Source organism: Clarias gariepinus, chromosome 15 (assembly GCF_024256425.1).
Source record: "Clarias gariepinus isolate MV-2021 ecotype Netherlands chromosome 15, CGAR_prim_01v2, whole genome shotgun sequence".
Taxonomy (NCBI): Eukaryota; Metazoa; Chordata; class Actinopteri; order Siluriformes; family Clariidae; genus Clarias; species Clarias gariepinus.
In genome coordinates, this window is record NC_071114.1 from 12561806 (window position 1) to 12576315 (window position 14510).

The 14510-nt window shown below is 40.1% G+C and overlaps 1 protein-coding gene across 1 annotated transcript in view; it reads right to left on the bottom strand.

Annotated features, from left to right (window-relative positions):
• Positions 1-14510, bottom strand: part of anos1b (anosmin 1b) — a 42756-nt gene that overhangs the window by 10911 nt on the left and 17335 nt on the right. Inside the window, exons 3-8 of the mRNA XM_053513837.1 lie at positions 12241-12303; positions 11014-11221; positions 10301-10485; positions 8184-8313; positions 5672-5853; positions 1237-1375 (exon numbers count right to left, since the gene is read on the bottom strand). Of these exons, the coding sequence (XP_053369812.1) occupies positions 1237-1375; positions 5672-5853; positions 8184-8313; positions 10301-10485; positions 11014-11221; positions 12241-12303 (907 nt within the window). The remainder of the gene's footprint in view (positions 1-1236; positions 1376-5671; positions 5854-8183; positions 8314-10300; positions 10486-11013; positions 11222-12240; positions 12304-14510) is intronic.

Sequence of the window (14510 nt, forward strand, 5' to 3'; positions counted from 1 at the left end):
AACGAGAACACGAGATCGACGTTCACCAAGTGGAATTCATTTAACACATGACCCTTTTGGGGCCTTTCATGATTGGTTGCTTGATCGCAGATTCTCTGTAGGAGTGCACGATGGAACGTTTATAAAAATGGAAGCAGATGTAAAGCCTAAAAAATATGAAAACACACGTCAATAATTATGTGGTGCAGTTGGACAAACAGGGTGAACATGACACATTCATAAAAGATGCTAATGCGCATTATATGCAGAAGTCATTCAGTTCCGTATCCGTCTGCTGCATAAGCCTCACCTCATTAGTTCTTAGTCATTTAATAGCGAGTCAACATTGATTTAGATGAGTCTACTTTGTTATCCAAGCAATGTTTTAAAGATATCCTGGGGGACCATGGAAGGATGATAGAAATGGAGTAAAAGCAAAAATAAAGATATAAAATGTGCACGAGGGAGCAATAATAATTGAGGTGCAAGGAAAATATAAACGGCATATTGCAGTTTTGAAAAATTGAATAAATCTTGACATATTTAACCTGCCAGGATGCACAAAGCCAAAGCACAGACTGGACTCACTAAATTTTCATGCTTTTCTTGCAGCGTGTCTGGAGTTAGTCTTGGCAGAATTAGTGCATGATTTATATAGCATAATTAAAAGCAGAAAACAACAACATGAGAAAAGAAACTCCTCTTTGCAACAGAAAGGCCAGGTTTTTAAGAGAGGTCTAAAAGTGATGTTAACATAAGCCCTTGTAGGGCGTTAGAGTCAGTACATCTCTGTTAAGACTCCCTTTAGTGGCCTACAATTCAAGTGAATAAAGATAGGAATTGTTCCAGAGTGCTGATATATGCCAGGAAACTGCTACTTGTACGACAGGTTAACTCCTTGATCTGAGGAAAAACTACCTTTTTTAGGTGCAAAAAATATAAGCCTCTGTAAGAACACACTGTTCGGACATGAGAGGCAAACTCCAATAAAGGCCTCCTGTTGTTTTTAATGGCTCTGACATTGCATGATCATCAGTGACACTGCTGATTAATAGCCATGGGGAGATGAGAACAAAGACAGCAAATGTTCAGATCTGACAGCCATTTTGTTTAATTTATGTTTTTGGCTTAAGGCATGGGCAAAGACCTGCAAAATAATTCATTAAAGTACATGAACTCTTCAAAAATATACAGCTAAATAATGTTCAAGCAAGCAGAAACAGAAACAAATGGCCCTTGTTTAGATCCAGCCCTTACCGGTAGAAGCAGCAGTTTTGAAGGAGAGCTGTGCGCGGCCACTCTTTAAACGCTTCTGTCCCCAGAAAGAAACTGCCTGAATGTTCACTATGTAGTGTGTGTCTGGCTGGAGTCCTTCCAGCTCCATCTGTGTCAGTGTCTATAAAAACATGGGGAAACACATGTCTAGACAGGGCAGCATGGATAATAATAATATTAATAATTATTATTATTATTATTATTATTATTATTATTAAAACATGAAAACATTATCCACACTCTGGCTGTAGAATTTATTTTAACTAACTTTTAGAAAAGGCAAATGAATTGTAATCTCCTTGACTTTCAATACTTTGTGCATCTGTCAACACGCTGTTGGTTCCCCTCATTAAAAAAGAATGCACAAATACAACCTGTCTTCACTTCTTCATCAGAAGTGAATCTACATCCTGGTAGGGTTGCTTTCAGGGAACTTAACAGGTGAAAGTCTGATGGAGCAAAATCAGGACTATAAGAGGATGCTTTAACACCTCAAAATGTTTTTGCAGAGTGTCGACAATGTGGGCAGAAGTGTGAGAAGCAAGATCACAACACCCTTGGATAGCAGTCCTAATTCGAAAATTAAATGAATTAATTCGAAATTTTGGATTCAGCTCTTCGATAAGCATCTCACTGTAACCAGCATGTTTGATTTTTGAATCTTTTTCCTGATAATGTTCCAATACTGGCCCCTGAGAATCTGTAATGATTAAAATTTTTCAGCTGCTGGTTGACTTTTGAACTTTTTCTTGGTCAGCGATTAAAGATGTTTCCGTTACTAATACTATTGCTAATTCTAGTACTACTACAGTGCATCTTGAAAAATGTGAATATTATGGAAAAGTATTTTTTTTCGTAATTTAATTTGAAAAGATAAACTTTTGTTTATTCTAGATTTGTTACTCATAACATAAATGGATTATGTGGTAAATTAATATTCATACAGAATAAACACTATGTATCTCTCAGTCTGATTAATTCAACAAATGAGGAAGACTGCTGGCTTTGCAGTTGTCCAGAAGACGATCATCAACACTATCCACAACGATGGTAAGCCACAGAATGTCATCATTGAAAGGGCTGACTGTTCGCAGAGTGCTGCATTAAAGCATGTTCATGGAAAGTTGACTGGAAGGGAAAAGTGTGGTAGGAAAAACTACACAAGCAACAGGGATGACCGCAGTCTTGAGAAGATACAAAGTCTACAAAGATACTTTGTCATACAAAGATGATTCAAGACCATGGGAGTGCTTCACAAGGAGTGGAGTGAGTCAGGGCATCAAGAGCCACCATGCACAGACGTCTTTACGAAATGGGTTACTGTTGCATTCATAGTATCAAGCCACACCTAACACAGAAATAATGCCAGTGTCTTGCCTGGGCTAAGGAGAGCTAAAATTAAATCTTGCATTTCATCTGGCGATTAAGGTCTTAGAGTCCTGAGGAGGAGAAGAAATGCACAGAATCTAAGTTAATTGATGTCCAGTATGAGGTTTCCATAGTTTGTGATGATTTCGGGTGCCCTGACAATTGCTGGTGTTAGTCCACTGTGTTTTATCAAATCATTGCAGCCTTCTACCAAAATATTTTACATGCTTTTATCTGCTTACAAGCCTTATGGAAATGCCAATTTCCTTTGGTCTAGCAGGACGTAGCAGCTGGCCATAGCTAACTCATTTCCTGACCATGATATTACTATGCTTGATAGCCCAGCCAACTTGCCTGAGAGAATCTATGTCAAGAAGAAGATGGGAAACACCTGACACAACAACACAGGTAAGCTCAAGGCTGATATCAAGGCAACCTGGTCTTCGATAACACCTCAGCAGTGCCACAGGCTGGATGCTCCATGGCATGCTGCATTGTTGCAGTAAGTAGTGCTAAAAGTAAACACGACTAAGTATGGCATATATAAATACATATAATTTATTATCATTTCTGTATTGTGATTTTAAGAAATATTCAATTTTTTTGAGATACTGGATTTTTGATTTTCATGAGCTGTAAGTAAATAAATGTTTTAATAAAAAAATGCTTAAAATATTATTCACATTTTTTGAGATGCACAGTACTAGTCATATAGTTACCATGACAATAATAGAAGTAATGTTGTTGATGTTGAAATTTCTAGTATTTTCTTTGCATTTATTAATTTATTATGCACCACGATCACCCTATCACATCATAGACAATATACTTTTGACAATAGGCAAACTGCATTCATTCCGTCTTATAAGCGTGTATATATTTTCCTTTCCTTTCTATGATTGACAGGATATCTAAACGGAAGTCTAAACAGGCCTCCTGTCCCTAAACCTGTAGACCGAACAGACGAGCCAGTATGAGAGCCATCGATTCTCCAGTTGAGGTATCTGCGATCCAGGATTTGTGACATTAATGGTGAATAATAAGCTTTAATATGTCCATACTTCTCGAGATAGCCAAAACATGTGTTTCACAAGTGTGCAGATAAACGAGCCCAGTGAAACTTGCGTGAAGCCCTTCCATTTCACCAAGGAGCCATATGTTATGACTTTCAGAATCTGACCTCTGTTTTAACTCGTGGTCCAATGGGAAATTGAGTTTCTGCTCAGACCAAATGTGCACAAGATGAGCTCACTGTTAGTAGAAATAGCCCTATTATGCTTGTATGAGGTAAGAGTAGTGTGTATTCTTACAGTGATCAAGTTAAGGAATAGGTAATAGATGCTGAATTGGCAATGTGGGCTCATTTCTACCTGGGTACCTTGATTTATTATTTATTTATAAACCCGATGCTATATTTCTTTTACAGTAATGTTATAAATCTTCATCAGGAGACTGAGTTAAATACTGTTTTCAATGCTTCTTTTTACATGCTGTAGAAAAAAAAGGAAAATCTCAACTAGCCCTTCGGGTGAATATTCCACGTAAATGCTTCAGGCTCCAACACAAACATTTTTATAGTGCGGCTCATAACAAGTGGTCTAACATTCTATAAAAACCTGCCTGTCTCTTGGTAGGATTTTTCGCTTACTGACGAGGTCAGGGGAAGTTATGCAGCATTGATACGAGCAGGAAGACCACATACTTAGGTGGAAGAGTCCTGAGTTCCTGGATACAAAAGATGACTAACATTGTATCGTGGACATTCACCGCTTGTGTCTATCCTGCCTTGATTCCCAATAATTGAAAGAAAATGTGGATTGAATAGCCTTGGATGATGTGGGATGTGGAAATGCAGTGGGAGCCCTTGTAAAAATTCCTAGCAATTTTGTGGTAGAGGACCCATCCCTATCATTTCTATCATGGAGATAAAATAAAAAAAATATCTAAGAGATTTTAAAGGTGTACGAGTGGTCTTTCGGTCAACCGTTAAAAGTCAGTGTGGATTTGGCAGTGCTCAGACACACTCTGGTCTTGTATCGCATTCCACCATCAACCTGTCTTCTTCTGTTAACCTAACCATACAGAAAAATGAGCATGAAAAGAGCTTGATACTTATGTTGGACTAATATCGTCATTGTGTTAAATGGTGCATACTTCTGAGCTCATTTCATGCTCGGGTGACAGGGATATAAAGCCGTGGTATATTTTGTTTTAACTGCACTGTGTTTTTTGGATGAAAATATTTCTCAACTCCAGGCGGTTCAAAAATGTTTTTTTTTTACAGCTTGAATACGTATCGTTTAAAAGAAATGACTATTTTTTAAATCTTGTGTCTCAGAAATAGCTCTTCTTTATAGGCTACTGTTCAGCTCAATGGATGGCTTTCTCAGACCCAGAAGTTATTGCATTGTAAAAACAAATTACCTAATCAAAACCATTTGAGAGTTGCGGCTTCAAGGAGAGCGCTTAGGTTACAGTAAAATACGATGATCACAAGAGCAGATGGCGCCTTTGTACTACAGGCTTTGCGGAGAAATAAATACACTTTCTAGCACTTTATTAGAACGCAGGTGGTGCACATGAGTTCAACACCTGCGAGCTAACGCTGGCTAAAACTGCGAGTCGGAACAGCTATGGTGAAACTATGAAGATAAATTCTTGAGATCCAATTTAGATTTAGGACTTCCTCAGCCTGAAGGGCTCACAGGATAACAAGTCCCCTATCCTTGCAGGTGCCAGATGACTTTCTTAAGTGAAGGATACAAACAGATAATTCATTTCAAACCCCAACAGCTGGGGAAAGCTAAAGAACCCCATAGGACCTCATTGAGCTTGGCATGACTGCTTAACCTCATTTTTCTCTAAAACACTTTTCTACTTACAAAAGATATATTTAATAAAAAAAATAATAATAATAAAAAAAAAAAACTCCTGCCGGATAAGCAGAAAAGGTGAGACAGAAAAATATGTCCAGCGTTCGGAGCCAGAGTTAGAGCACTGTTTGGCTTCGGAGGGAGATGAGATATAAGCTGCACTAGGGAAGCCTTACCCCGTCTGCGACCCTGCTGCTTTCCTTTCCAATTGGGCCGCTCCAGGTCACTTTGTAATGATGGAGCGGCAGGTCTCCCTCTTTGGGGGGGTCCCAACGAAGCAGCACGCTCAACCTACCGTCAGCGCTCACAGTCTGATTCCCGGCACTGACGTTCTGCGGTCTCTCTGGGGGCAGTGGGTCTGTAATGGGGAGGGAAAAAAGTGCATTTTAGATTGCTGATTCTGATCTGATTGTTTGTGCTCCTCTTGATGGGGCCTATAGCCAGTGGGAGTGGAGAAAGTCCATGCAAGCCAGAAAAGGATGCAAATCAAGAACTCATGGAAAACTGTAAGGTCCATGATGATTGAAGTCAGTGAAAAAAGCTGTCTGACAGTACTCTACTGCTGTGTTCACTTTTTTTTCCTTTTTTACATAGCCAGAGGAAGGAGCTCAGTAGGATGTAACACCCAATAAAATTAGATTTATTCAATACACCAGGATAATAATTTATGGAAAACGTATTGGAGTTATTAAAAAACAACATAAATAGTTTGTATGCCAGAAACACAATTAAACAGCAATGGAAACAGGACTGGATATCATTGTCTTCTTGTCATTTTTGTCTCTGTTATTCTCCTTTCATGGTCTTTCATGGTTCTTGGCCACATATGGAATGTTTTCGCAAGCCTGCACCACAGCTCAGCAGGCCATATGTGTGTGTGCGCATGTGTGTTATTGTGAGTGAGAGTATGTGTGTGGATGACTCTTCAGTGGAACTGATATATGATGAATAGTGACTCAGGTCTCTTGCCACTGGGTGGGGTGGATAAGCCTTCCACACAACAACGCAACCAGGGGTGTCAAGTCATGTTGCCTGAACACGTATAGAGATCTGCTCCTCATTTTTTACCAGTTTCACCAATATTTTGGAAAGTTGCTAGGCGTACAATGTACACAAACTTCAATACTGTTCCATTGTTATTGGCTTAATCTACACAAAACATGAAACCAGCTCTAAACATGAGGAAATATTCAGATAGAAAATCAAAACAACTTTTTCGCTATCAACTGTAAACTCGCGTCTCACCTGGAACGTATTTTAGCTTTGAAACCGAGCAATCTGATTTCATTTCCACCAGGCATGAGAGAACAGTGTTATCTACTGTAAACCCTTAAAACGGTTACTGCAGATGGCCATTAGGGTGGGCTTCCAAACTCTCAGCATCCTTGCAAAAACAAAGGCTCCATTCCGTGCTGTGAGGCAACCCCCGATCGACACACGTGGCCCTGCCGCCTGCTTTAAGGTCGCGGGTGGAGAACTGTCACTTGGATTTTTCCTCACAGAGTCATATAGCCTCAGAGGAGGAACCTTTCATCTCCAGATATCCTTGAGTAATGGCAGCTACGCACATGACCTACGACCTTCAGCATTCTTCATGCACCCCCGCACCCCTGCCACTCAGATGTCCCATGGCAATTTGATGAAAGTTGCATGTTTTGTGACCCCAAGGAAGAGGAAAAGAAAGCCATATGGCGAAAAGAAGGAACTCTACAAAAAGTGGTATTTAGTATGTACGCTAACATCGATTTGTAATATTGGCTATTGGGAATAGTTTCTTGGAAATATATCAGAATATGACCAAAGTTGTGTTTCTCACAAAAACAGAATATCGTGAATTGGAGATTAGTAATTTTCAGCAATGAAAAAGCATCTGCCTAAGTATCAACAAAAGACTTTCAACACCATGTATTTTTTTTTTATTCTCTGCATCGGTCCAAGTGTTGGTAATCTTCAAAAATAAAACAAAAATTGATTCGAGTCATTACTGGTGATGGCTTCAGTCTGTATGTAATTATAGCTTGGACTTGGCCTTTCAATAAACTCAATTTTGGAACGTGCCAAATCAAGCACCCCTGTGGTCTAAGACGATGTGAAGTACGTCTCTGAGAAACTTGCCTGCATCATAAATTGTAATCAAACAAATAACACTACACAAAACAAAAAGCAAAAACAGATACAATGATAAAACCTCATACTGAGCACGTTCTCGTTCATGTCCCAGTGTGTTTGTTTTCTGCATCCATGGAAAATTCTATCCCTGAGCATCTTTCCGTACCGTAAAACATGTTTAAAATCTGACACGATGTCGGCACGCCAAACTCTCAGTATGAGAGATGGGGTGTATGTGTTTGGGTGTGTGTGTGTGTACGTGGGAGTGTGAGAGAGTTGAGTGGAGCGGGCTGTGATGATGTACAGGCTGCGGACTGCTCTAGTTTCACGCAGGCCAGTTTTACAAAGACGGCTGAGTCTGCAGCGTTGACGAACTGCTGTGAAGGATTTGCACATTCGTCTGTAACTCCTCATAACTTGTCTCACTCAGCGGTGTCCCAGCAATCTACTGAGACCTTGCCCATGTTACTGAGCAACTGCCTAAAGACTGTGAAGCGCAGACTAGATCAAAATGGAGACGGATGCAGTAAGGTTTTTTCCTGAAATATAATTTGTCAAACAGAAAGTGTAGTGCTTTACCTCGTGTTGAGAAGAAGTGCTTGCTGGGAGTGGTGAAGCCACGTGTGCCCTGGCTGTTTACTGCGTTCACGCGAAACTGGTACCACCTGTGTGGCCGAACATCCTTCAGCAAGGCCCTTTCCTCCATGGTCTAGTACAAAGAGAGAGAGAGCGAGAGAGAGAGAGTAAGAGAGAGGGGTCATGGTAGATTTAATTAGAACAAATCAGAAAAAGGACTCCATCAGTGCTGTAATGATTGGTTGATCTTTTGCAAGAAGATTTTCTCAAACCTGCTGAAAAGCGCTATTTATATGTTCCTATTCATTACCTCGCAGTTCCTTTTGGGAGATAATAGAGATGACAATGGACTATTTGTTTCAAAAATCTCTTGATCTGATGGTTTGAAATTTAAAGCCCCAATTAGGAGTTGCTGAAATCATGTCCCTAGATAAGCTCAAAGCCTCAAAGCTTCTCAGAGAGTAAAAGAATGCAATCTGTAAGTAATCGGACAGTGACACAATCTTTTGTCGTTTTGGCTCCGTATTCCGGCACATTGGATTTGGATTTCTTAAGGACTCATCAACTATTAGGTTAAAGCGCAAAAATGTCAGCTTAATTTTAAGGGCATGTATGTCTATGAGTAAAACAAGAAGGGTTTTTTGGTATACCAACCATTACAGCAGTGCAATTTGACATCATACTGTTTACATACAAAGTCATATCATTATTTCTTGCACCAAAGAGCTAAAAACACAGTCTAGACAAGAAGACTAGGAAAGTTTTAACACCCCGAAAGCAGATTATCATGAAGCCAAAAGAAAGAATCTTAATTTAATCAAGCACAATAGTAAAGAGCAAAAACTAAACACAGTGAAAAATGTAAAATTAACATATCAATAAATATTTCCAATGTGGCCTATGAAAAAAGGACGACCCAGTATGATCCAGGAGGATGCACAGAAAAGATGCCAAAAGAAAATCTTCCCTGGAGTCTGCTGATGCATTTCTGTGGCTAACACATATGACAAATGGTTACATCAAACATAGCCATAAGGAATGTATAGCAAGGAAATTTTTTGCTTTACATTCTTGTTGCCAAGTGGGATGATTTGAGTACTGTTGATCTGAGATTTGTACACACATTTACCAGACACTCTTATCCAGAACATTTTTATCTTATTACACATCTGAGCAGTTGAGGACCTTGCTCAAGGGCCCAACAGTGGCATCTTGGTGGTTGTGGGGTTTGAACCTGCGATCTTCTGAACCATAGTCCAATGCCTTAACCACTGAGCTACCCCTGGCCCACTGAGCTACACATCAGTCCCTAGAGCTTACAGAATGCCGTTTACAAAACAAAAATCCAGTAAATGGCTGTTTCAGTGAGCGGAAATGTCTTGTTGATAAGAGAGGTCTGAGGCAAAAGGCCAGACTGGTTCAAGCTGATAGGAAGGCTACAGTAACTCTCAAACAGGGACTCTTTACACCCATGGAAAAGAAGTAGAAAAGCATCTCGGACCACATATCAAACCTTGAGATGCATGGGCTACAAGACCACATCAGGTTCCACTCCTGTCAGCCAAGTACAGAAATCTGAGACTACAATGTTCACAGGCTCACTAAAATTGAACAGTTCTGAAATATATATTTTACTTTAAAATTATTGCTTGCTTCAATACATGCGGCCTGTAACTTTTTATCTGAAACATAATACGTTTCTGATTTTGCATTTCAAATTTTTCTTTTGAGATTTAAATAAAAGTTGACAATCAAGACAGATGATCTCTATAAAAACGATGGTCTCTAGGAAAGAACGTCTTTCGGATAACAGTCATCTCTTGGCATTTTGTAGATTTTACAGGAATAAATGTTCTCCATTATAGATCATAGAGTTCATACTAATAGACCACTTACTTATGTATTTCGTCCAAGTTTTTCCATTAGCATAGCTGTAAACTCTGAAACGTCTATACAAATTAACTTAAGAGTATATGAGTGCTGTCTCTAAGGATCCAAAAACCAGAATACTGTCACTCACGCAGAGAAAATAAGCGTCATACCGATTCAGGCACAGATGACGATAGTGTGAAGAACGTTTGTGGAAAACCTGGCCGGGAGTAGTGTTGCTGTTGTCTTACCATCATTACAGTGTGCCAGGGCGAGGCGTCGTCCTCGCTGGGATGAATGCCATGGTTCCATCTCCTCTGCAGAATATACAGAACTGGCTCAATAGAAACATTGAACTTAGACATCCACGTCACTTCCAGCTGTCCGTGCTTGTCTTCTAAAAAGGCCATGTCTTTCCTTGGCTTCAGGGGGACGCCTATGATACATAGGATGACACATGTTGGGAAACACCTACTTAATGTCCTACTTGTTCTGCATGTTAAAAATGGTTGGAAAGAAAATGTGACAGTAAATCACATCAATGACGTGATGTTACAGTGCAACATAAAAATGGATCATTGATGGTCAAAGTATTGGAGCATGCAGTGCATACAGATCTAACATTCTCCAACTAACACCAAGAAACCGCGGCTTTGGTGTGCTGTATTTGGTATTTGTTATTATTGGGACGTCTTAGGAATATTCATGCAATTTCGTCAGATCTGTTTCAGGAATACGTAACCTTCCATCAGCAGAATACTCTTGTTTGCTGCAGCCTGCTAGGTAAACTTTTTATACCAATAACTTTTACTTATTACAATTAACCTTAATTAATAAAAAGAGACAAAAAGAGTGTGGTGTGGTTGCACTTATGTCCATTTATACATAACTTATATGTTATAACTTATAACGTAATACATAACCCTTTCAGACAGCCTGTTTATAAAGCCTGTTCATAAATTACCTTTATAAAGGTTAATTGGTGCTTGGCAGGTGTGGCCACATCCGTTAGAACAGCACTTTTTAGATCCGGAGCACTCGCGGTCGGCATTGCAGCTCTCCACGCAGGCTGCTGCAAATCCTGACGCCCTCTGAGGAGAAGGACAGTCGCCCTGCTTCTGCATCTGCAGCGACTGCAGGAACTCAGCACTGGTCACACACTCATGGTGCTTCTTTTTATGAAAATAAAATATAAAGAGACAGAGAGAGGGAAACGGAGACAGAGCAGGAGATACAGTGGTTAGCAGCAGACACCCACCCACGTTCCCTGGCCATAGAGATTCCATATGAGACATGGCGTGTACTCGCTACGTCACGGTGCTGCCAACGCTGGCACCACGCTACTACAGTATAAGCCCGAAACAGACTCAATGCACATAGAGCTCTGCTTTTGAGAGCACATCTGGCTGCGGGGTTCCTGACCGAGGCGCTCTGGAAACTGTTCATTTGCAAAACATCTCCAAGAATTACTTAACTCGATGCTTCTCTGAGTTGATGCAAGGCACATGTTTCTTCCACTGGGTGAATCACACAGTTGGGGAAACAACAAAGCATACAGCATGTTTCTAATACAGTGAGACTAAAAATTACACTAGGGTACTTATTATCCAATGCGTTAAAATATACTGCTGTTGTACAGTAAACATCTGTACAGGAATATTGAAATCCAGACTCAATTTGAGCAGTTATTATACTTTCTAAAGGCAGAATTACATTATTCTGTCTGTTTGCTTTCTGCTCTTCATACCTCACCACTCCGCAGAAGAGGATTAAAGGAGTGTAATCAAATCTGAACCCAGGGACCAGGTGGATAATATGAATATGATTCGATTTTCTATTCCACACACGTATACACACACATGTGCACATATAGGCATGTCATGTTTTAAATCACAGTGTAACTTCATATGTTGGTTTATAATCTTCCTTGTATAGCTCCCTGATACGGGTGAAATTGAATCTCAGGAAGATGTTCTGCCGAACATGGGCGTTCATCATGTCCAGAGCTCTTGGATCCGTCTGCTAATGCATCACCTCCTAGCATGTTAATAACGCTTATGTTCTTTATGTATTTCTCACACCCCATTTGTGGTTATGTTAATCTCACTGATCATTCTTTGCTGGTTTTAACTGCACTGATTCACTCAAACAAAATTCCACTCTCAAACATACTCTCTGTGGTAAGGCTTACCTCACAAAACTTGTGAGAAAGAACTCTTCTGGTTTCCCATAATTCCTTGCATGGCTGTAGGCACTGTAGACAAACAAATAAAACAGACCTGAGGATGGAATGTAACCAGCCATTGAGTAAAGGAGAAACATAAGAAACATTGCAGCCAAATAAACCAAACAACCATAACCTTACACAATAAAACATATCCACCTCATAAATACCCACCGCCATTTAGTCTTTATTAATGTATGACTAAACACAGTCTGAAAACCTTGATAACCGTTTTCCTCCTATACCACTCAGCCATAACATTAAAACCGTTAACATTAAAACCACCAAAGTTCCCCTTGTGCCACCAGAGGAGCTCTGGTTCCTTTAGAGCATGGCTTCGGGTGTTCTGTCATGTCTTGCACCAGAACGTTGACAGTAGATGCTTTGGGTGCTGTGGGTTTTAAAGTGGGGCCTCTGTGGATCAGACTTATTTTTCCGGCGCATCCCATGGGTGTTCAGTTAGATTGAGTTCTTTATCTGCTGTGCCCTGTCTGTAATGGTTTATGGTCTTTATTGCACTGGGTGCTCTGGTGCCCTTCTATTCTGGCCAGCATTTACTTTTTCTGGGGCGGGGGGGCTATTGTGTTGTGTTGGTATTCCTGTGTAATTGGGCTAGACAGGCTAGCCTTTGCTCCCTGCAGGCATAAGTGAGGCTTGAGTGCCAACGATCCTGTCGCCAGTTTGCTGGTGTATGGTTTGTGATCAACTACTGGAGGTGGTGTTTAAGTTAGCTAATGGCTAATCGGTGTAAATGGCAAATGGGAATTGTGAAAAATAAATATGGAACTGTGCCTCTATGTTGGTCACATACTTGTTATTTACCAAATAGACTAGACATGGCAGGCCAGAATTATGTTAAACTTGAAAAATATGAGCAATTCACTTACCACTTTAAAAAGAAAAAACCTGTGCTCTTTCATGCAATAATTCAGTCAGCAAATAAACTGACAGATAAAGCTCAAGAGCTTCAGTTTTTTGTTCATATCACATGCTGTATAAGAATAAAAGATTGCTCAGTGCCCAGCCAGATGGGTTGGTTTGAGTATTTCAGAAACTGCTGATCCCCTGAGATTTTCACAAACCACAAAAAAATACCATAGAGGATAAATAGCCACACCAGTGCTAGCTGGCCTCAAATGACCACTCTTTACCACTGTGATGAGCAGGAAAGCATCTCACAGCTCTCAACAGGTTAACACTGATGTGGATGGGATGCAATAGCAAACGCACACATTGGTATCCCTTTCTGTCAGCCTAGAAGAAAAATCTGTTTTATCAACTGGAGGGTTAAAATTGCTTAAGGACCAGGTGCTGTTTTTCCAATCTTCAACAGATGTGAGTTTTGTTGAGTATGTGCAGTATGGGCGTTTTTATTAAAGCGCCAAGTGAGTATATGTGTATTAAAGTTAATCTCTAGTCAGTCTACACATTAAGAAAAAAAAAAGCAGCTCCAGCACCCTATAAAGCTCTCTCACTTTTCCTTCTGGAGTATGTTTTTATAAAGAGTGCTGCAAGAGTGTTTCTTACATTTGTAAACATCTTGTGGAGGCAACAGATAGCTTACCTATTTCATATACAGACTCTAACTATCCTTAATGCAGGGTTTTCTCATTCTTCATGCTTGAGAGCCAAAGTCCTACTAAACCTATTGGAGCTGAATTACTTGTCTTTTGGCTATATTGTGTTTTCATTTGGTTAAACATATAAACCAAGCTTCCATCTTCCCTGGGAAAGACTGGTGCATTTATAAAAAATCTGAAAAAACAGCTTCAAACATGGGTGGCACAGTGGTGTAGTGGTTAGCACTGTGGTCTCGGCCCTTCAGGGTCAAGGGTTCAATGTGTGCATGGAGTTTGCATATTTTCCCCATGTAGTGTGTGCATTAGTATATGTATGTGTGTGTGCACTTGTGTGCCCTATGATGGATTGGCACGCTGTCCAGAATGTACCCTGCCTTATGCCCCAAGTTCCCTGGGATTGGCTCCAGGCATCCCGTGACCCTGTATAGGATATGCGGTATAGAGAATGAGTGAGATTGAGAGAGCTTCAAACATTGGACTATTCCTCAAACTATATTTTGGCACTTCATCGCCAGCAAAGCCAGGGAAGTAAAAGCCGATAAGAACTGTTATAGATACAGATCTTGAGTCAAGCATTCTTTCTTGTTATGAAGTTAAATAAATATTTAATGACAGAGTAAATATTCCATTTAACCTTACACATCGCTAATGCTTAAA